General features: G+C 41.7%; 2 protein-coding genes and 1 long non-coding RNA gene across 7 annotated transcripts in view; 1 reads left to right on the forward strand and 2 right to left on the reverse strand.

The window, feature by feature from the left end:
• Nucleotides 1–11: 11 nt before the first annotated feature.
• LOC126985708 (probable peroxisomal acyl-coenzyme A oxidase 1) lies at nt 12–15,209 on the reverse strand. Of its 2 annotated transcripts, none has more exons than XM_050840879.1 (15): nt 15,071–15,209; nt 12,658–12,852; nt 11,327–11,492; nt 10,809–10,977; nt 10,123–10,246; nt 9,368–9,487; nt 8,614–8,738; nt 7,828–7,988; nt 6,597–6,759; nt 6,202–6,392; nt 5,453–5,571; nt 3,190–3,329; nt 2,688–2,834; nt 2,163–2,326; nt 12–1,928 (listed from the first exon to the last, which is right to left on the reverse strand). In XM_050840879.1, the coding sequence occupies exons 1-15, from the start codon at nt 15,078–15,080 to the stop codon at nt 1,832–1,834; spliced, it is 2,091 nt and encodes a 696-aa protein (XP_050696836.1). In that variant the 5' UTR covers nt 15,081–15,209; the 3' UTR covers nt 12–1,831. The 2 variants fall into 2 exon arrangements, with proteins under 2 accessions (XP_050696836.1, XP_050696837.1); XM_050840880.1 differs by lacking the exon at nt 15,071–15,209 and adding an exon at nt 13,560–13,674.
• Nucleotides 4,540–22,689, reverse strand: part of LOC126985707 (uncharacterized) — a 60,006-nt gene continuing 41,856 nt past the window's right edge. The window contains exon 41 of the mRNA XM_050840878.1: nt 4,540–4,553. The gene's annotated coding sequence lies outside the window, so the exon portion shown is untranslated. The remainder of the gene's footprint in view (nt 4,554–22,689) is intronic.
• On the forward strand, nt 15,119–17,379 carry LOC126985710 (uncharacterized). Of its 4 annotated transcripts, XR_007738978.1 has the most exons (4): nt 15,119–15,267; nt 15,540–16,255; nt 16,396–16,535; nt 16,676–17,379. It is a non-coding gene; the product is annotated as an uncharacterized LOC126985710 (long non-coding RNA). The 4 variants fall into 4 exon arrangements; XR_007738977.1 differs by lacking the exon at nt 16,396–16,535 and having other exon boundaries at nt 15,540–16,395; XR_007738975.1 differs by having other exon boundaries at nt 16,396–17,379.

The raw sequence follows: 22,689 nt of genomic DNA on the forward strand, positions 1-22,689 counted from the left end.
ACAAGAGTGGGCTTCATTCAGAGGCATTTACTTGGGTACAACATGCATCTCAAGAAGTGTTTTGCCTTCCATATCCAACAGACACACTTACAATATACAAGAATAGACTTTTCAGCTACACACTACAGTCCACTTACACTTCAAACACTACACACCACTACACCAGCTACTGTTTACATATGATACTTCACATATGAGGTGTCCGGAGAAGGGGCGGAAAGGACAGAGCTAATTTTTACACATCCCAAAACAAGATAAAAGGTGCAAGGTAAAAATGACCCTCCATACACCAAATACAAAGCTGCTATTCCCTTGTACCTAATTTGTTGTTCTTCCTATAATGTGTAGCCTTGCCTTGCCCTGCCCTGCCTTTCCCGGTGCAAACTTATAGAAAACTGGCTGCATCCCGTCCCCTTCTCCTGGATGCCAAAATTCAAATACATCATCAGTATATTTACATATACGTATGTTTACAGGTTTTTGATTCCCTCTCACTTCTCTATATATAAACCTCTATATACACATTTAATACACCGTTTATTCCTCTAGCACCATCGGAGAAATGTGTCGGTCTCCCTCACACTCACACACTTGGCCCCACCACACAGTGTGAGGCGTCTGGAGAAGAGGCACAAGGGACAAAGCAGGGAAGGAGTGAATACAAGAGCTGTGTATTCTCATACAAATACAAATACTTCAAATTCCATCGAATACGAATATAAATTTGAATACAATGAAATGGTTTTAATTTAAATACAAATATATACTTCTTGAATGTATTCATGGATATTCATGAATACTTTTCATTGAAAAAATACCATCTTGACGTAACTGGGCACAGCAATGTTCTAAAGTTGTGCAACAGTGACATGAGCACACGCACCGTCCACACTGGCAAGGGGCAACTGAGTCAGACTTTATACACTGCGCTTTCACAGTCTGCGAACCTGTGCTGTACACGACCGCTACATGTCCACCCAGGAGGCTGGAGTTGTAAAGAACAACGGCTGGTATTGCTGATAATAAATTTTGAAGTATTCGTCAGATTATTCTCAGAATACGAATACTTTTCCCTTGTATTCGAATACGAATGAGAACACTCTGACATCTATCAATGATTATATGAATATGAATATACCCAAATACAATATTTGAATGTATTCAAATATGAATACTCCATCCCTGGGTCAAAGCCATTTTTTTCTAGTTTGCTCTGGGAAGGCAGGCCAAGTTATGGATCCTAGGAAGAACAAGAAACAAGTTAGCTGCAGGAAAATAGCAACCTTGTCTTTGATGTACCAAGGGTTGCTTTTCTTTTGCAGCTTATATTTTGTTCCTCCTGGGACACAGGTAACCTTTGCTTTCCCAGTGCAAACTACAAAATGTACTTCATCCCTCATGCCTTTCCTCAGACGCCTCACATATCGAAGAGCATTTGCACGACAGAACACTTATTTGTTAACCCTCCAACGCAACCACAAAACAGCTCAGGCGAAAAAAATTATACTGCATTGATAACAGAAACCATCCCTCATAATTACTCTTCCACTACCATCTGATCTTCAAACATCTCTACTAGGCAACACTACACTTTACAGTACAAACCAACCACTTGAATTGCCTAAAAAAAGATTAAAAGAAAAAAAACGCTCGTAAAATAAGTCTCACTCACTCATATTTTCTCATCTTTCTCTCATCCCATTCTCCCTTCCTACAAACATCTCAACTTGGCAACAATACACCCTACAGTACTACCAACCACCCCTGACCTACTGACCTACCTTACAGCCCTCCAACCTGGTCCAGGATAGGCAGAGGCAGTAGTGGTGGTTTAGAGGTTGGATTTGAGGAGTGGCTGCAGGTATTTGTAGTAGGCATCAGGCACGTCCTTCTGGTTCATTGGGGACTTCTTAGCCTCCTCGAACATCCTGGAAATGTGAGTGTGTGTGAGGAAAAGGTGATTGACTGACTGACTGAGTAAATGATTGACTGGTTGAGTGAGTTGAGTGAGTGACTGATTGATTACTTGACTGATTAACTGACTGATTGAATGGGGGTTATCACAGTACTGCTAGACTAAAAGATGAAGTAAATTATGAGAGATTAGCTAGTTTAGATCCATCACCATTCACTCTGATCTCCACCCAACACATTCACCCCACCTGTTGTAGACATTGCCATCCCAGCAGCCGAGCGTTGAATCCAGGATGCGGTCGTGAATGTCGAAGGAGTCCACCAGCGAGACAGCATCAGGGCGTAGTGCAGCGAGCAGGGCGGACAGCTCCCCCTCCAGTGTGCTCATGTCCAGGGGAGTGAGGGCGCTACTCTGAAGGGGGAAGGAGGATGTGAGGGATGGTAAATAATGGGAAAGTGAAGAATGGGAAGGCAATATGAAAAGTAGATCAGGATAATTTTTTTTTTTTACAGCAGACGTAAAAAAAAAGAAAATAATGAAAACCCCCCGCTATTTACTGCTCCTAATAAGTGAAAAAGAAGGAAAAGTAACTAAACTGAGTAGAGTCAACACCGCTCCACCTGAAACTGACCTCTCTTGTGGCTACTCTCTACTTTTGTCTATTATGGGAGCGGTGAGTAGCAGGTTTTATTTATTTTTTGCACTCTTTGTTGCCCTTGAGCCGTCTCCTTTGTTGTGAAAAAAAAGAGAGAGTAGGGTGGTTGCGTCTCACCCTGAGGAAGTCGCCCTGGTTATTGAGGATGTGGAAGACCAGGTAGAGTCGACACAGCCTGAGTAGCACTCCGCGCGTCGCCTCACCCACCTCCGCCCTCTCCACGCCGTCCAGGAACTTCTCGCAGGTGAAGTAACGGATGTGGACCTGAGGAAGAGTGTGCGTGTGTGTGTGAGAGAGAGAGAGGAGGAGGAAAGTCAGAAATATTAAGAGGATACAAAGGAAGAAAGACTGAGAGAAGAATAAAATGGAAACAAAGAAAGATTTTAAGACCCTCAGACTCAGGAATAAGAAAAAAGAAAGAATAAGAAGGACAGAAAATAAATATACAAAATAAACCAAGAAAACAATAGAAAAAAACAACGCATCAATTTCACAACCCCAAGAACTCAAATCACATATAATGACTATAAAACAAAAAAATAACAATAAAACAACAAAACATGCATTAATTTCACATTCCGGAGATTTCAAACGACACCCCACACCATTTCTTCCTTACCTGCGCACACCTTGCCAGCTGGACCGAGCAGGTGTTCCAAGCATGCTCAAACTGGCGGCCCATGTCACACTGCTTCTGGAGCCTCGCCGCAGCCTCCACCACCAGGTAGGACACGGCGCGACGGTATGCCTCGACCAGCGCTGTGAAGACGAAAGAGGTGATGTGAAGATTATAAAGTAGGAAAAGATTAAAAGAGAAAGACGGTAGATGTAACAAATGATAAAAATAAGGTTAAAAGAGAAAGATAGTAGAGACGCGGGAAATCTTCAGTCTTGGCGGCGGCTCTCTTTCACTGCTGGCCATCATTAACACTGCGTTTCACTCGACAACTCAAACACACTTCTTACTTCTTACTCAGTTTTTAGTGGAAAACAGCAGGGTTTAAGTCATTATAGGTGCATACAAGCAGGCAGAGTCAGTAATATGATCGAATTTAGGTCGTGCATTATGAAATACTTATAAAATATAGTACCATGGGTGCATAAAACGTTAATAAAAAAAAAACGCAAAATTAATGCTACGTAATGAAAATGTTTACGAAATGATGATAAACTGTAGATAGTGTAGTCCATACCAGTTATGAACGTTAAGCTTAGTGTCAGTATTTTAACCTCAGCTCCAACTCCTACATGGCAACTCAGCTCAGCTCCCACGCAAGCCTAGCTGTCAGTCAGCTGGGCACTTCGCTAAAGTTGTCCTCTGTTGTGCCTATCCTTACTCCACTGTTTCCTCTCCAAGTAGGATCACCCTTTCCTCATCACCTCTCAGAAGGCACGCACGAAGCAAGGGGTGACGGAAGTGGAGAAAGCAGAAGTGGGAGAGTGGAGTGGGCGGAGGAGACGGAGGGGCAAGGGAGACCGACCAGCCGCTGCTCGGCGCGGCTGAGCCAGCACGGCCCTCCGCCCGGGTCGGGAACCTGGCCGCCAACGTCCAGGTGTGGCCCCTCTGTGGCCAGTGCTGCTTGGGTGTGGCAAGGAGAGGAAAGGAGCCCCTGGAGCAGTGGGCGACCCGCCCTCTGTGTTGCCCGCCCTGGAGTCGAGCTGGACTCTGTGATGCTGGTCGACAGAGGCAGGGAGGCGGAGGGCGGGCGTCTCCCTCGGCCTCTCCCAATGGCGTCCATGGGATGGCCAGGATGGCCTCCTGGGACCTGGAGGACAATGAGGAGAGAGGTTGAGGCAGGTTGAGGGAGGTTCCCTTGCCATTCCCGGCCAAGCCTCGCACCCAGGCCGCCTCAGGGACCGACCCTGGCCCTCACCTTGACAGGTGCCAGGCCCAGGAGCCACAGCCTTACCATCTTGCCGCATCAGCAGGTCTGCCTTCAACTGTCACACCTCAGCACTCCCTCAATTTCTCTTTGCTACAATCTCTCAGAGGGAAGAACAAGACCTTGAAGCGGCCAGCAGGCAGAGGAGGGGCAGAGGAAGAGAGGAGGGCGAGGAGCAGGAGGGCGAGAGACAGGGTCAGGAACGGACCAGGAGGGTGACTGACCATGGCCCAAAAGGCAGTCATAGGCCAAAAGATTGTGAGGGAGGACCGAGGGATTTAGGCCAGATAAAGGCGAGATTCTTCGACAATAGTGACAACATTCAAGCAAAAAATAAGTTGTGATTGTATATAAAAAATGAATATTTTTGTTTGTTTTGTAAAATTAAGATGTTTTCAAATGCTTGCGTTCAAGTATTAAAGTTTCTAATGTGAAAATTATTATTTTTTAGATTTTAAAAACGTAAAAAAAAAAAAAAATAAAAAAAAAAAAAAGCTATTAGCAAAAAACTTATAAAACTTATAAATTATGCTTGCTATTGATTCTGAAAATACTTAAGTAGCATGTGCTGTTTTTTTGGTGATGTTTAAATCTCTCGCGTAAATAGCCTTTAAGTTTTTTTTTTAGTTATGTTAATATTATAAAATAAAATAATATTAGGAATTTTATTGAATTTTTTTTTGAATTTTTGATACCGCTGCTCATGGATATATGCCTAAGGAGGTGCCTGTTTTTTTGTTTTCAGTTACTGCTTTTGCTTTTGTTTTGAAAATATTTTTTTTTTTTTTAAAATCGGGCCCCCCCCAAATGGGCCCCCAGCGCCCGTTTCCGTCAAGAGATTGTGAAGTCTATGGTAGAGGTATGTATGTATATAAGAGATGATTTGGATTAAAGGTGTTTACTGAAAAGGAGAGTTGTTATAATTACATAGTAAGGAAGGAATAGGAAAAGAAGGAAGAGAGGTGCAAATAATCATAAAAGAATCAAAAGGAGACATACCCGAGTTGGTAAGATCAGGCTTGGGTGAGGTGGCGGAGGCAGGCTGGGCGGTGAGGTAGGACACGGAGCGGTGGAGAGGCTGCCCCTGACGAGCCTCCCGGTACGACTTGATGAGGTACCTGCGGGAGGGAGGAAAACACGAGTCTGAACAAGGAGAGAATTTAATTTACATTTTCCCGTACTTAACTAAATTTTGGCGTAACAGGAGGAGGGTGAGAGAAAAAGTGTTGCGGATAAAGAATATGAAAAAAAAAGAGGTGTAAGTCTATAGTAATGAAGGAAGGAAGGAAAGAAGGAATGTAATGTAATGTAGAAAGGAATGAAGGAAAATAAAGGAGGAAAAGGAGGAAGAGAAGGAAAGAAGGAAAATAAAGGAGGAGAGAAGGAAACAAGAGGAGGAAGAGAAGGAAAGAAGGAAAATAAAGGAGGAGAGAAGGAAACAAGAGGAGGAGGAAGAGGAGAAGGAAAGAAGGAAAATAAAGGAGGAGAGAAACAAGAGGAGGAGGAAAAGGAGAAGGAGGAAGAATGAGGAACACATGAAGAAATAAGAACAAGAAACAAAAGATATGAAAGAAAAAGCAAAAAAAACAAAAAAAAAAAAAAACAGAAACCAGAGGGGAAAAAAAAAAAAAAAAAATACATAAGCCCCTTAAGAATGAGAACAGATAAAAACAGAAATAAAAACAGATGGAAAACGAACAGAAAACAGTACCGGAATGCCCCCCCTCTCCCCCCTCGTCCCCCCATACCTTGCCACCTGCAGCCACATGACGGTGTTCTCGCCCTCGTAGGTGATGGCGGCGGTGGTGGTGGTGTAGATGCGCGGGAGGTTGGAGGAAGAGAGGTAGCCATGCCCACCACACGCCAGGCGGCATGTGTCAACGCCGAACGCTGCGTCGTTGGAACTCAGCGCTTTGAGGCCGCAGGACAGAGCGTGAAGCTGAGATGGGGCGGAGGAAGGAGATTAACCGTGTAGCATATCAATGGTCTCTCTAAGTGACTAAAATAATGAAGGGAAAGGGTCAGAATGGGGTCAAAAAAGCAATTAAGGGAAAAAAAAGTGATGAAAGGTTACAACTGAAGAAAAAAAATTAAAATCACTAAAAGGAGAGAAAATACGAAACAAACTCCGTCACCCACACACCTCAGGCAGCAGGTCAAGGTTGCCGTTGTTGATGCTGCCGGTGACCTCATTGTAGGTGTCCCACAGGCTCTGGGCGGAGAAGTGGATGCCGAAAACTGTGGCGATGAGTGGGAGGAGCTTGTACTGCTGCGTCTGGTACTCCAAGATCTGTGGCTCGGGCTCCCTGTGGCGGGGTAGAGGGTTTGAGGTGGTGTGAGTTAGGATTGAGTTTGGTTAGGTTAGAATAGGTTTGGTTTGATTAGGATAGGTTTGGTTAGGTTAGGATAGGTTTGGATAAGTTAAAATAGGTTTGGTTTGATTAAGATAGGTTTGGTTGAGTTAGGATAGGTTTGGTTAGGTTAGGATAGGTTTGGTTAGGTTAGGATAGGTTTGGTTAGGTTAGAATAGGTTTGGTTAGGTTAGGATAGGTTTGGTTAGGTTAGGATAGGTTTGGTTAGGTTAGGATAGGTTTGGTTAGGTTAGGATAGGTTTGGTTAGGTTAGGATAGGTTTGGTTTGATTAGGATAGGTTTGGTTAGGTTAGGATAGGTTTGGATAAGTTAAAATAGGTTTGGTTTGATTAGGACAGGTTTGGTTGAGTTAGGATAGGTTTGGATAAGTTAAAATAGGTTTGGTTCGATTAGGATAGGTTTGGTTAGGTTAGAATAGGTTTGGTTAGGTTAGAATAGGTTTGGTTTGATTAGGATAGGTTTGGTTAGGTTAGGATAGGTTTGGATAAGTTAAAATAGGTTTGGTTCAATTAGGATAGGTTTGGTTGAGTTAGGATAGGTTTGGTTAGGTTAGAATAGGTTTGGTTAGGTTAGGATAGGTTTGGTTCAGTTAGGATAGGTTTGGTTAGGTTAGAATAGGTTTGGTTAGGTTAGGATAGGTTTGGTTCAGTTAGGATAGGTTTGGTTAGGTTAGACCGTTAGAATAAGCTTATGATAGGTTTGGTTAGGTTAGATTAGACCCTAGTGATAGTTTTAAGTGACTTCTGCATCTTGAATAGGAAAACCACCCATGAAAACCTGGTTAATCTTTTCTGTGGCCTTGGAAAATGGTCATAATGAGAGCCTGATATATTTAACAATCAACTTATTTTTCTTTATTTATTTATTATTTTTACAACAAAGGAGACAGCTCAAGGGCACAAAAAAAGGAAACAATAATAATAATAAAAAAAGCCCGCTACTCACTATCTAAACCACTACTACCATCACTAACCCAAACACCAAACCCCATAGCAAGCTCACCCAGGGACAAGCTCAGACTGACGGCGAATGGCGGAGTAGCGTGTGGCGATGGTGGTGGCGCGCTGCAGCTGTCGGTACGCGTCAAAACAGATGGCAACCCGCACAAACACCATGGTACCGTAGGCGAGCTTGTCGTTGGCGGGTTTGATGTATGTGCCGTCCTGGGAGATGGGGGAGAATGGGGGAAGAAATAGTTAGTTTTTTTCATTGACGTAATCTTCTTTTTCCTTTATACTTTTGTTTTTTTTCTTTTTTTCCCTCTCTCACTCTTCCTTGCTGTTTTCCCTCCCTTTTACCTGTCCCTCTTCCTCCTTTCTTTCTCCTTTTCCTTTCATAATCTTGTTTTTTCTTCTATTTTCTCTTTTCCTCCCATTCTTCGTCCCTTCTCCTTCTACACGCATTCCATTTCTCCCTCTCCTCCTCCTCCTCTTCCACGTCATTTTCCCCTTTTGCTCTTCCTATTTCTCCTCCACCCACTTCTATTTTCCCTATCTCCTTTTCTTCCCTTCATCTTTCCTTCCTTCAACCCCTCTCTCTCTCTCCTCCTCCTCTTCCACCTCATTTTCCTTTTCCTATTTCTCCTCCACACGCTTCATTTCCCCCTATCTCCTTCTCTTTCCCCCCATCCTTCCTTCCTTCAATCCCTCTCTTTCTCCTCCTCCTCCTCCTCCTCTTCACACGAGCACTCAATCTCTCCTCTTCCTCCTCACATTCTTCCTTTTACTTCCTCCACACAATTCTTTCATCCCCTATCTCCTTCCTTCCTTCGACCCCTCACACACTCACCTCCAGGACCTGTGAGTGCTTCATGAGGAGGTGCGTGCGTGGGATGCGGTGGTGTGTGAAGCGAAGGAACCCATTATCATTGGTGTTCATGCCCAGACGAGGACCAATCTCACCCAGGATCACGCCTGTATTGGGGGAGACAAGCGTGGGGTTGTTGAGTTTAGGTGGGGTGAAGATGGGTTTTCTTTCTTTTGTGTTTGTTTCTGTGTTGTTAATTGTTTTGTCTTTTGGTTTAATGTTCTGTTGGTTGTCTCGTGTCTATTCCTGAGTTGATTGTTTTGTCTCTATTGGTCTATTAACACTGTGGAAGAACACTGGTAGAAAATGGAAAATAAAAGATGAACAGACAACAGATGGAAGAACTAGACTGCAGAACTTAGAACACATAGAGGAACAACACACACACACACACACACACAAAAAAAAAATGCCATCACAAACACAGACAATAGAAAGAGACAGAGAGATGACCAGCACTGTGAAAGAAAAGAATAAAAAGGAAAATACCAGAGGACAAGATCGTAAAACTTAAAACACACACACAAAAAAAAAAAAAAAAAAATGCCATCACAAACACAGACAATAGAAAGAGACAGAGAAATGACCAGCACTGTAAAAGAAAAGAATAAAAAGGAAAATACCAGAGGACAAGATCGTAAAACTTAAAACACACACACACACACACACACACACACACGAGGCTACCATTACCAACATACACACAAGATCAAGACCGTTAGCATCGTCCACTCACCGGGCAGGGAGCGGTGCGTGTCCTCGTCCCTGAGCTGCACGATGAAGGGGTGTGGCCCGTGGCACCGGCCCTGCGTGTACAGCTGGGCCATCACCACCGCGTAGTTGGCCGTCTTGCCCACTGGGGGACGATGTAAGCTTTTGTTTATACATTTTAATTTTCACAGCTAAGAAGGCAGCTCAAGGGGAAAGCTAAACAAAACACAAAGACATGCATGCAGCTATGTAGTTAAATGTTGCCTTGATTTTGGGAGCTCCTTTATATGTATTTAATTATCTTTTCTGCTTCGTGTTTTACCATCACACAATAAAACACACGTCAAATTTTCTTGGCACAGTTATGAAGATGATCCCCCACATTCACAGAGGTTTAGGAGGCAAAGACAGCTGCGAATATTGACTCTCTATGAATTATTTGCTATTGGAAAATACGCTTACTTCAATAGAAAAATCATAAATGTGGGGCATCATCTGTATGTCCACAAAGAGTTGATATATGGCTTGAAACACAACAGTAACACTCACGCACGAGGACAACATCAACAACACCAAGGAGAAGGAAAGAAGGAAACAAGAGGAGGAGGAGGAGGAAAAGGAGAAGGAAAGAAGGAAACAAAAGGAGAAGAAGGAAGAACGAAGAGCAAGAAACGATAGAAATGAAAGAAAATGAAAAAGAAAACACAAACGACTGAAAAAACCAAAAAATATATAGAAACCCGATCAAAGAAAACAACGCAACAACACAGCAACACTCACATCCGCCAGGCCACCACTTGGTTGACGTGACGGTGGGAGAGTGCAACACAAACTCCTGGGTCTTGGGGTCGTAGGTGGCAGTTGTCTCAAGGCCGCGCAGGAACGTCCCATGGCCAAGCTCGGTCTGTTGGGGTGACGGGGAAGATGATAGGGAGGATAGGGGAGGAGATGAAGGGAAAAGGGAGTCTGTGAGGATGAGAATGATGGAGAAGATAGGGAGGAGATGGAGGGAAAGGAGAGTCTGTGAGGTTGAGGATGGGGAGGGTAAGGAGTGATTGTCTTTGAACTTATCCATTCCCTTCCTTTCCTCTCCTCTCTCTCCTTCCTTCCTTCTTCCTCTTCCTCTCCCTTTCTATTCATTCCTTCCTCTGTATCTGTCTCCACTCTTCCCTCCTCCTCCTCCTTCTCTCATTCACTCTTTCTCTCTTCTCCTCCATGCTACTCTTCCATCCCTTCCTCCTCCTCTCTTCTTTCTCTCTCTCTCTCTTCCTTCACCACTCCTCCTCCTCCACTGAATTCCTCTTCCATCCCCTCCTTTCCCTCCACTCCTCTCCACTTTTCATTTTTCCTCCTCCTCCTCCCTCTCTCTTTTGCTCCACCTATCCTCCACCTTCTTCCTCATTTACAATCATCTTTCCTCCTCTCCTTTACCACTCCACCTCCTCCACCTCTTCCACACCCCTTACCTGTGCATATGTCCCCACAATCTCCCCACTCCACGCTCGCCCCATCCACAGGCCCTGCTGCTCCACCGTGCCCTGCCCCATGATGGCTGGCATGAACATAACAAAGTGGAGTGCCAGGGGGTTGCCATCCTTCGTCAGTGCCACGCCAAGACCCGACCCCATGAGCGTCCTAGTAAGGGGAGAAAAAAGGGGGGATTTAAACTACTTGTTCCTCTCCTCTCTCTCTCTCTCTCATATCCTTTCCTCTCTCTTCTTATATATGCATTTCCTTTTTCTAATATATATATGGTATGATAAATGATGTACGGTAATTTCTCGGAAGACTTTACCAACTTCATCAATTCTTGGCAACACAAACAAGACCTTCGTTCATACAGCAACGATGCAACACACAACACTACACGTCCCTCCAGAATACCACAACACACCAACACATATAACATTGCAACACACTACACACCTCAACACACCAATACCTTACAATTCTTACTTATATTTATGCAACACAAGGGACCCACCTGATCCCCTCCATCTGCCCCACCAGCTGCTGAATCTCCTCGTCCGTGTTGAACTTCTGTATCATATAACAGGCTTTCCGCAGCTCGTTGGCGTACCGGTCCTCATGGCTCAGATACTCCGGGCGAATGGGGTCCAGGAACTCGGGGTCAGAGAGAAACACTTCCTCTGGGGGCAGCGAGACATTGGGGGAAATAATAAGTAGAGTCTTACAAGGACACCTCTCCTCCCAAAATTGACCTCTCTTTCGGCCACCTGTTTTGAATGGGGTCCAGGAACTCGGGGTCGGAGAGAAACACTTCCTCTGGGGGCAGCGAGACATTGGGGGAAATAATAAGTAGAGTCTTACAAGGACACCTCTCCTCCCAAAATTGACCTCTCTTTCAGCCACTTGTTTTGAATGGGGTCCAGGAACTCGGGGTCGGAGAGAAACACTTCCTCTGGGGGCAGCGAGACATTGGGGGAAATAATAAGTAGAGTCTTACAAGGACACCTCTCCTCCCGAAATTGACCTCTCTTTCGGCCACCTGTTTTGATCCTTTTTTTTTTAGGAGCAGCGAGTAGCGGGATTTATTTTATTATTGTTTCCTGTTTTTGTGCCCTTGAGCTGTCTCCTTTATTGTAAAAAAAATTAAAAATAAATAAGATAAAAAATGGTAAATATCTATAATGCAACTGTTTTTCTGATAGTGTTTGGTGTGTTTGGAATTAATCTACGAACTATTCCCCACAGATACAAAACCAACAACTCACTTTCCTTCTATATACCCGAGCACTTCCCTCTCCCAATTGTTCCGTCTTTTCTTCCACATTTCCACTTCTCCTTCCTCCTCTCCATTATCCCCCAACGCTCCTCCTCCTCTCCCTCCTTTCTATATTTCTCCACTCTTTCTTCTTCCAAAAACACACAGGAGACTAATGTGGAAAAACGAGAAAAAAGGAAGAAAATAGGAAAAAATGGAAAAAAAAAAAAAAACAGGAGGAAAGAAAATGTAAAAAAACACAGGAGGAAAAACAATGGAAAAAACACAAAGGGGAAAAACAATGGAAAAAAACACAGGAGAAAAAACAATGGAAAAAAACACAGGAGGTAAAAAAATTGGAAAAAAACAAACAAAAAAAACACGGGAGAATAAACAATGGAAAAAAAAACCAGGAGAAAAAACAATGAAAAAAAGACAAAAAACACAGGAGAATAAAGTGGAAAAGACGAGAAAAAGAAAAAAAACAGGAAAAAAAACACGAAACAAAATGGAACGCAAAAAAACAGGATTCTGAAAGTAAAAACCGGAGAGACAACGCCCCTTAACACTTTTCCTTCCCTCCCGCTCACCTATCCTCCTCCTCTGGCTGGTCTTCTCCTCCCCGCCGTCCAGGAGCCTCGTGACCTCCGCCTTGTTGAAGGAGCACCTTGACCTCTCCGCCTTCAGGTCCTCCACGCAGCGATCCTCCGGCGCGACCTTCCCCCTCGATGCCATGTTCACTACTGAGGGTTTGTTTACCTTTTTTGCGCGCGAGGGACTGCGGCCTACGAGCGTAAAGATAAATAAATAGGTAAATACGTAAATAATAGGGTAAGGGAAGGATTGAGAGGGTAAAGGAAAGTTGAAATAGTATAAAGGAAGAGAGAATGATCGTCAAAGTAAGTCAGGATAATACAGAAAGGAAAATAGGTAAATGAATAGGGCAAGGGGGGGACTGAAAGGGTGAAGGAAAGGCAAAATAACGTCAAGGTAAGTCACAGAGATAGAGAAATTTTAAGATATAGAGCTAAGAAATTACACTGAATTAACTCTCTCTTTTTCTCTCAATATATATACAAAAAAAAAAAAAAAAAAAAAAAAATACACTGAGCGCTCTCTCTCTCTCTACTGCACTTGTAAGACGGAACTAAAAAAATTACACAACTCTCTCTCTTCCTCTCTCTCTCTACTGAACTGCACTTGTAAGATATGGACTGAACTCTCTCTAGCTCTCTTTCTCTCTCCCTTCGTACTGCACTGCACTTGTGAGGTGGAACTATAGAAATTTACACTGCACAACACACACACACACACACACACACACACACACACAGACATCTTGATAATCGCTTCTAATATGTAAATTATAGATCGAGATAATGATGATGATGAGGAGGAGGAGGAAGGATTAGAAAGATGAGAAGGTTGAAGAAGAGTATAGGAAGAGGAGGAGGAGGAGGAGGAAATATATATAAAAAAATAAACTCCATACCTTAATTGAACTCTCTCCTCTCTACCTCCTCTTCACACACCAGCCTCTACCTTGCACTGGACCGCTATCAGATGGCGACCTTGCTATCTCTCTTAACTTGTCCCGTGTTATCTTAGAGCGCAGTGAAGGTTGAGCAATGGTTGAAGGAGAGAGATATAAATAAATGTAAATGAGTGAATGAAAGGGATAGACTATAACCAGATATAAGAAAGTAGGAATAGTATAACAGAATAAATGAAGGAGAGAGAGAGAGAGAGAGAGAGAGAGAGAGAGAGAGAGAGAGAGAGAGAGAGAGAGAGAGAGAGAGAGAGAGAGAGAGAGAGAGAGAGAGACGTGACCTTGAAGAAGAGGAAGACAAAAGAAAAAAAGAAGTTAGTTTAGAGAAGAAAAAAATGCCCTTGAAAGTATGAGGAAAAAAGGAGTAAAAAAAAAATCCTACCGCTTGAGAGAGAGAGAGAGAGAGAGAGAGAGAGAGAGAGAGAGAGAGAGAGAGAGAGACCCCCCCCCTTACAAAAGCTATAGTACTGACCTTATGACCTTTGTCCAGCCCGCATGACTTTGAAGATAAGAGGAAGATTATATATGAACAAGGAGTGGTGGACTGTGTGGACTTCGCGTGTGCATGTGTGTGTGTGTGTGTACTGAAACTTCTGAATCTATCTAACAATCTCTATTCATTTCTTTCTTCATCAATCTCTATCTCTATTCATCTCTTTCTCCACCTCTATCCATTAATAATATCAATAATAATAAATCAACCATGAAATTAAACACAAACTCATTATTTTATCTCTCCTTTAATGATACATACTTGCACCAGAGAAGGAAGGAGAAGGTAGTAGTAGATCTGATGACACATATTTCATCCTTATAATGAAAGAACACACACACACACACACACACACACACACACACACACACACACACACACTTTTTACTTGATATGCATTGAGGCAAACTGACTGGGTGTTCTTATGACCCACTGACAACCTCATAAACACACTTACATATATATAGTTTAAGTTGTTTTTTTGGTTATGATTTTATGGGTGAAATAGGAAATGGTGTGTGTGTGTGTGTGTGTGTGTGTGTGTGTGTGTGTGTGTGTGTGTGTGTGTGCTTAAGGATTGTATGGCTATGAATGATGTCTGTTTGTCTGTCTGTGTGTGTGTGTGTGTGTGTATGTCTACTATAATGTCTTTCTGTCTATCTGTATGAATGAGTGTAGTATGTATATATGTGTGTGTTTGTGTATGTATGTGTATGTATTCTCTGTTAATATAAACACAAAAAAACAATAACCTAACCACTAGTAATAATATCGAGATGCCAAAATTGTACTAAAATTGCGCAACTTCCATTGACTTCAAATTCGCCAATAACCGAAAGCTAATACTAACAACATATACTAATAACATAATGTCTTGAGGCTCTTAAAATATATGGACGATAATCTTACACACACACACACACACACACACACACACACACACACACACACACATACTCACATAGCTTCATTCTTCTTTTCTGGTCTTCAACTCTTTTCTCTCTTCATTCTCTCATTCACACCTTCTTTTTATCTCCTAGCAGGGTACAGCAGGGTTTAGCAGGGTAGGGACAGCAGGGGCCAGGCAAGGGATCGGAAACTAAGGGAAGGGGATTTAGTGGTATGGAAGGCACGGAGACACTACACATTAAGAGGAGTGTAAGGAATCAAATCTGAAGTTCCATTTCCTTCAAAGACTTCATTGGAGAGGGAGGGAAGGCAAGGGAAATAGGAGTGTTTAGGAGTCTTATGGAACTCAGCAGAAGTGACAGACAGGAACAGGACAGTAAAGGAGGGAAGGAATCATATCTCAAGTTCCATTTCCTTCAAAGACTTCATTGGAGAGAGAGGGAAGGCAAGGGAAGTGGGAGTGTTTAGGAGTCTTATGGAACTCAGCAGAAGTGACAGACAGGAACAGGACAGTAAAGGAGGGAAGAAATCAAATCTCAAGTTCCATTTCCTTCAAAGACTTCATGGGAGAGGGAGGGAAGGCAAGGGAAGTGGGAGTGTTTAGGAGTCTTATGGAACTCGGCAGAAGTGACAGACAGGAACAGGACAGTAAAGGAGGGAAGGAATCATATCTCAAGTTCCATTTCCTTCAAAGACTTCATGAGAGAGAGAGGGAAGGCAAGGGAAGTGGGAGTGTTTAGGAGTCTTATGGAACTTGGCAGAAGAGAGACAGACATAGACACAGGACAGTAAAGGAGGGAAGGAGTCAAATCTTAAGGTTCGTACTTCCTTCAAAGACTTCATTGGAGAGGGAGGGAAGGCAAGGGAAATAGGAGTGTTTAGGAGTCTTATGGAACTTGGCAGAAGAGAGACAGACATAGACACAGGACAGTAAAGGAGGGAAGGAATCAAGTCTTAAGGTTCGTACTTCCTTCAAAGACTTCATGAAAGAGCGAGGGAAGGCAAGGGAAATAGGAGTGTTTAGGAGTCTTATGGAACTCGGCAGAAGTGACAGACAGGAACAGGACAAGAAAGGAGGGAAGGAATCAAGTCTTAAGGTTCGTACTTCCTTCAAAGACTTCATTGGAGAGGGAGGGAAGGCAAGGGAAATAGGAGTGTTTAGGAGTCTTATGGAACTAGACAGAAGATAGACAGACAGGAACAGGAAAATAAAGGAGGGAAGGAATCAAGTCTTAAGGTTTGTACTTCCTTCAAAGACTTCATTGGAGAGAGAGGGAAGGCAAGGGAAATAGGAGTGTTTAGGAGTCTTATGGAACTCGGCAGAAGATAGACAGACAGGAACAGGAAAATAAAGGAGGGAAGGAATCAAGTCTTAAGGTTTGTACTTCCTTCAAAGACTTCATTGGAGAGAGAGGGAAGGCAAGGGAAATAGGAGTGTTTAGGAGTCTTATGGAACTAGACAGAAGATAGACAGACAGGAACAGGAAAATAAAGGAGGGAAGGAATCAAGTCTTAAGGTTTGTACTTCCTTCAAAGACTTCATTGGAGAGAGAGGGAAGGCAAGGGAAGTGGGAGTGTTTAGGAGTCTTATGGAACTAGACAGAAGATAGACAGACAGGAACAGGAAAATAAAGGAGGGAAGGAATCAAGTCTTAAGGTTCTTACTTCCCTCAAACGCTTCACAAGAAAGAGAAAAGAAAAACAGGAGAGTACAAAGTCTTATGTTACGAGGAAAAGGAAAGAAAACGGGGGAACTATACTGAGGAGAAGAGGGAGGAAGAGGAAAACAGGGATGACTGATAAATAGGAGAAGCTGAAGGAATTAAAACAAGAGGAAAAAGGGACAAAAAACAGAAGAAATTATATCATACTAACTAGAGAGAGAGAAAGGAAAGAGAAACAGGAACAAGACACTAAAAGAGAAGAGGAAAAAGGGAGAAAAAAACAGAAGAAATTATATCATACTAACTAGAGAGAGAGAAAGGAAGAGAAACAGGAACAAAACACTAAAAGAGAAGAGGAAAAAGGGAGAAAAAAACAGAAGAAATTATATCATACTAACTAGAGAGAGAGAGAAAGGAAAGAGAAACAGGAACAAAACACTAAAAGAGAAGAGGAAAAAGGGAGAAAAAAACAAGAAATTATATCATACTAACTAGAGAGAGAAAGGAAAGAGAAACAGGAACAAAACACTAAAAGAGAAGAGGAAAAAGGGAGAAAAAAACAGAAGAAATTATATCATACTAACTAGAGAGAGAGAAAGGAAAGAGAAACAGGAACAAAACACTAAAAGAGAAGAGGAAAAAGGGACAAAAAACAGAAGAAATTATATCATACTAACTAGAGAGAAAGAGAAAGGAAGAGAAACAGGAACAAAACACTAAAAGAGAAGAGGAAAAAGGGAGAAAAAAACAGAAGAAATTATATCATACTAACTAGAGAGAGAGAAAGGAAGAGAAACAGGAACAAAACATTAAAAGAAAAGAGGAAAAAGGGAGAAAAAAACAGAAGAAATTATATCATACTAACTAGAGAGAGAGAAAGGAAGAGAAACAGGAACAAAACACTAAAAGAGAAGAGGAAAAAGGGAGAAAAAAACAAGAAATTATATCATACTAACTAGAGAGAGAAAGGAAAGAGAAACAGGAACAAAACACTAAAAGAGAAGAGGAAAAAGGGAGAAAAAACAGAAGAAATTATATCATACTAACTAGAGAGAGAGAAAGGAAAGAGAAACAGGAACAAAACACTAAAAGAGAAGAGGAAAAAGGGACAAAAAACAGAAGAAATTATATCATACTAACTAGAGAGAGAGAAAGGAAGAGAAACAGGAACAAAACACTAAAAGAGAAGAGGAAAAAGGGAGAAAAAAACAGAAGAAATTATATCATACTAACTAGAGAGAGAGAAAGGAAAGAGAAACAGGAACAAAACACTAAAAGAGAAGAGGAAAAAGGGAGAAAAAACAGAAGAAATTATATCATACTAACTAGAGAGAGAAAGGAAAGAGAAACAGGAACAAAACACTAAAAGAGAAGAGAAAAATGGGACAAAAAACAGAAGAAATTATATCATACTAACTAGAGAGAGAGAGAAAGGAAAGAGAAACAGGAACAAAACACTAAAAGAGAAGAGAAAAATGGGACAAAAAACAGAAGAAATTATATCATACTAACTAGAGAGAGAGAAAGAGAAACAGGAACAAAACAATAAGAAGAGAATTAAATCTTTATCTACATCTCCGTCAAACGCTTCACACAGGAGAGAGGGAAACGGCAGGGTGGTAGGTCCGTCTAACTGCCTGACCCTTCCCTGCCCTGCGTCGAGTTCATCTCCGTCTTCACTCTCAACAATTCCGTCACCACCTTGGCCAGCGACTCGGGGTTGGCGCCGTTGTCACAGAGACGCACGCACAGGGCCAGCGTTGTCTCGTCCAGCCCTGGGGTCGGAAAGGACAAGAAGGAGGTGTATTAATGTTCATGCTCTCAGATGCAGTTCTCACTCTCACGACAACTATCTCTCAAGGCCACAAACGATATAGTCACTCAGCCATGAAGTCTGGTTGGGCAGGGGATGCTTGGAGACTTCCCTGGCTATAGTGCCGCAAAATCATATTAATGTATACAGAATATTTGATACTATATTTGATTATCGTACTGAAGAGTCGCATATTTACCGGTTTCTGGCACGTAACTATTGCCAAAAGCACCATTAATTTACCATTTAAGCGATAACAATATATGAAGGCAGTTAATTGGGTGATGAAAGCAGTTTTTGGGTCGGAAGTCAGCAAACATAGGAGGCAGAGTACGACGACCTGGCAACGCTGGTTAGTACGTAGATGACATGAGGGAGAGGGTGGTGCACTGGAGGCGGTGTGGCATCGCTGTGAGGAGATTCAGGCCACACCCAAACGCACTTCATATTTGTGACGAACTTTAGTACAGTCGTCCCTCAAATAGCTCGGTTTTATGTGGATTTTCATAGAAGACTTTTTTGGGATTTTTAAATTTCCCGACTAGCAGGAAATTTAAAAATCCTAAAATGATCTTCTATGACAATCCGTATAAAACCAAAACTGAACTATTGGAAACTGTACTATTTGAGGGATGACTTTCACTCACTCGTGTTAAGTAGTTTTGACATCTCCATCAGGATCTGGAACGTCTCTTTGGCCGTCACCACCGAAGTGTCCGAAGAAGACATGATTCTGGGCTTAGTGTCCTGAGCTGGGTTGGGGTGACTAGGCTGCAGGTAATATGGGTTCCGATCCTTTTAATGTTGATCCTCTTCTGCTCTTCCTCCTTCTGTGTTGATTTTGCTGTAAAGGGAAAAGAAGGCGATAATGATGATGATGATAATAATAATGATAATAATAATAATAATGATAATGATAATGATAGATATTTATGAGCAACTGTGCTAGCTATGAAGAAATCTATAGTGTTCAGTAGTAGTAGTAGTAGTAGTAGTAGAAATTAGCAAGAAAGAAAAAACAGTAATAGTAGTAGCATTAGTGGTAGTAGTAGTAGTAGTAGTAATAGCAGTATCAGGAAGGTCAGGTCAAGTCAGGTCAGGGAAGGGAAGGTCAGTGCCGCAGTGCCACTCACCGTCCCGGCACACTACTCGGCGTGGATGATGTAGAACCAGAAGGCGAGGAAGGCCACCACGAAGGCCATGATGATCTGGTATGGGGTGTAGTCCATCGCGGGGGCCGAGGGAAGGGAGGGAGGGTGGGGGTGGGTGGGGCAAGATTATCTCTATCTCTCTTTGCTTGTGGTTGTTTTTTTTTATTCCTTTTCTGTTAGTTTTATCTCGTTTTTCTTGTTTTCTTTGTCTTAATTTTCTTGTTCTCTCTCTGTTTTCCTTTCCTTTATTTTATTTTTCATTTCTTTTTTATTTTTTTATAGTCATTTTCTTTTATTTTTTTCTCCTTTCCTTTCTTTTAGCTTTTTTTTCTTGCTTGCTTTTGGTGTTTATATTTTGTTTGTTTTGTTTGTTTTGTTTTTTTCCTGTTTCTTTCTTTTCTTGTTCTTTATTTTTTTTCTCTCTTATTCTTTGCAGTTTCCTTTTTTTTCAATATTTCTCTCTTCTTTTGCTTCTTCCTTTTCTCTCTTTCTTTCTTTCTTTTGCTATTTGTTTTTTTTTGCTTTTTATTCTTTGTCGCTTTCTCTTGTCTTCTCTTCCTTCTTATTTTCTTTTATTTTGTCTATTTTCTTCTTTCTCTTCCTTTCATTCTTTTTTTTCTTATTTCTTCCTTTCTTCTTTATTCCTTCCTTCCTTCCTTCTTCCTATTTATTCTTTTTTTTTGTTTTTAATTCTCTCTCGCTTCCTTTTATTATTTTTTTTGGGTTTGCCTTCCTTTATTTTTCTCTATCTTTATTCCTTCTTTCTTGTCCTTTCCTCTTTTTCTCTTCCTTTCCTTCTTTCTTTGTTATGTTTCCTTTTCTTAGTAGCTTTATTTCTATCTTTCTATCTTCATCTATCTTTACTTTTTTATCTTCCTTTCCTTATTATTTTTTTTATTATTTGTCTCTTTCCTTTTCTCTCTTTCGTTCTTTTTTTCTACTTTAATATATTTTTCTTTTTCTTATTTCATATCTATTTTTTTTCTTCCTTTCTTTCCTTCTTTATTTGGTTATTTTTCTTTTGTCTTTAATTACTTTGTTTGTCTTTTTTTTCTTCTTATTTCTTCCTTTCTCTTTCTCTCTCTTTTATTGTAGCTTTCTTCTATCTTTTCATACTTTTCTTATTTTTTCTTTTCTTTCTTACTTATCTTTTTATTTTCTTCTTTGTTTCTTTTCTTTCTTATTAGTTTTTATTTTATTTTGGTTATTCTCTTTTATTTCTCCTCTTCCTTTCTTTCTCTTTATATCTGTTTTCTTCCTCTCCTTGTCTCTTTCTTGATTTTCTTTCTTCCTTATATGCCTCTTTTTTATTCTTCTTTGTTTCCTTTCCTTCTTCTTTATTTACTCTCTTTTCTCTTCCTTCTTTATTGCTGTCCTTTCTTCCTTCTTTTTATTTGTCTCTTATTCTTATTCCTCTATTTTATTTTATTTATTTCTTCTTCTTTATCTTTCCTTCTCTTCTCTCCCTTTTTTTTTACCTTTTATCCCTCTCTCTCTCTCTTATCATTCTCAATTTTCCTTTCTCTTCTTCTCTCTTCTATTTCTCTCTCTTATCCTCTTATTCCTCTTTATTAACTGTTCTTCTCTCTTTCCTTCTTGGCTCTCTGTTCGTTCTTTCTTCCTTTTATTTCTCTCTGTCTCTTACACATTTATTCCTTTTAATAGTCTTTCCTTCTCTTATCTTTTCTCTCCCTTTTTTATCCCTCTCTTAATTTAGTTCTAAGTATACAGAGGGAGAGGGAGAGGGACACACAGCCCCTCTCACTTAATGGGGAGTGTGTGGGAGAGAGAGGGAGAGAGGAACCTGTAAAGACAAGGTCAGGGTGAGAGTGGAACAGGGAGAGTGAGAGGGGAAAAAATGAAAATGAAAAAAATATGAAACAAGAAAATAAGTTGAAAACAATAAAGATTTGTTTCATTAACATGCTGGTATATTGTTTCCTACTTAACCACCTGCTCCTTTTTTGTCATGCATGTAATCCACTAACCATAAAACCTCCTGGAAAACCATAGGACACTGGGGAGACCAAAACAAGCATGAAAAGAGCCATGAAGTGTGTGTGGGAGCCTGCCTGGCTGTGGGCGGCAGAGCAGCCTGCCCTACAGTGTCCTGCTGCAGCCAACACCCAGCAGGGCTACACACACCAATTATGTGGTGAGTGTTCATGACCTTACTAAAAAGAGGCTTTGCCCCCCTTAGGGTAACTAAAAGATGGATGAGATAATATTCATGAGAGCACAGCCTCCTCTGGCGGCGGTCCAGCCAGTGTTGCGAGAAATACCTCCTTGCAGAAATAAGTCGCATATACATGGGAGGGGGGGGCCAGGGAGGCTGTGCCCCCCCTGGTTAATAAGGGGGTCAAGGGGGGCAAAGCCCCCCCATTAGAGGTTAGGTTAGGTCAAGTTTGGTTGGAGTAGTTTAAATATGCTCCCCCACCCAAAACCCTTGATTTCCCACGGGTGTCCAAGTTAAACCTTTCTGCGAGCTATTTTGCGGCTGCGGCGGCAGGTGCACAAAAGGCATTGAAAAGTCAATAATTTAGTGATTCCGTTTACCGTTGATGAGGTTTCAGGCCCTGCTCCGCTGCTGATGCAGCGCTCTACGAGGGCCGTCAACAATTTCAACGTTAGCCTCAATAATAGTCTTTGATGCACTTATTCTCAAACATCGTAGTGAGTGGTGAGTGTCTTAATTTCTTTCACGAATAATATCACATATAACAATTAGTTCAGTGTTCATGTCTGTTATTTTCTTAGAGTATCACAATTAAATATCCAACAATTATTCCCGGAGAAAAATACTGCCTCCATGATAAACACCGTCATATTTTGTCCAGATATTAGCAATCAGCATCTCGAAATTAGGCTACACTTTGGTGAACATTCCCGACGGGTGAACACACCACCCTTGTGATGGCCGCCGCCCCCGGGAGGGTTTGCTGCCGCCCACAACTCTCACGGCTATTTTCACTCTTGTTTCGGACTCCACTCTGCCGGGCCGGGGGCGTGAAGGTTAATGGAGGACATAAACCAACACAACACA

The sequence above is a fragment of the Eriocheir sinensis genome, chromosome 60 (assembly GCF_024679095.1).
Source record: "Eriocheir sinensis breed Jianghai 21 chromosome 60, ASM2467909v1, whole genome shotgun sequence".
Classification (NCBI taxonomy): domain Eukaryota; kingdom Metazoa; phylum Arthropoda; class Malacostraca; order Decapoda; family Varunidae; genus Eriocheir; species Eriocheir sinensis.

Bases quoted from the DNA above. Each gene is read 5' to 3' on its own strand.
- LOC126985708 (XM_050840879.1), bottom strand. The intron at 9,488-10,122 runs GTGAGTGTTGCT...ATCGTCCCCCAG, and splicing joins CAAGTGGTGGCCTGGCGGAT to TGGGCAAGACGGCCAACTAC. The intron at 3,330-5,452 runs GTATGTCTCCTT...TCGTCTTCACAG, and splicing joins GCCTGATCTTACCAACTCGG to CGCTGGTCGAGGCATACCGT.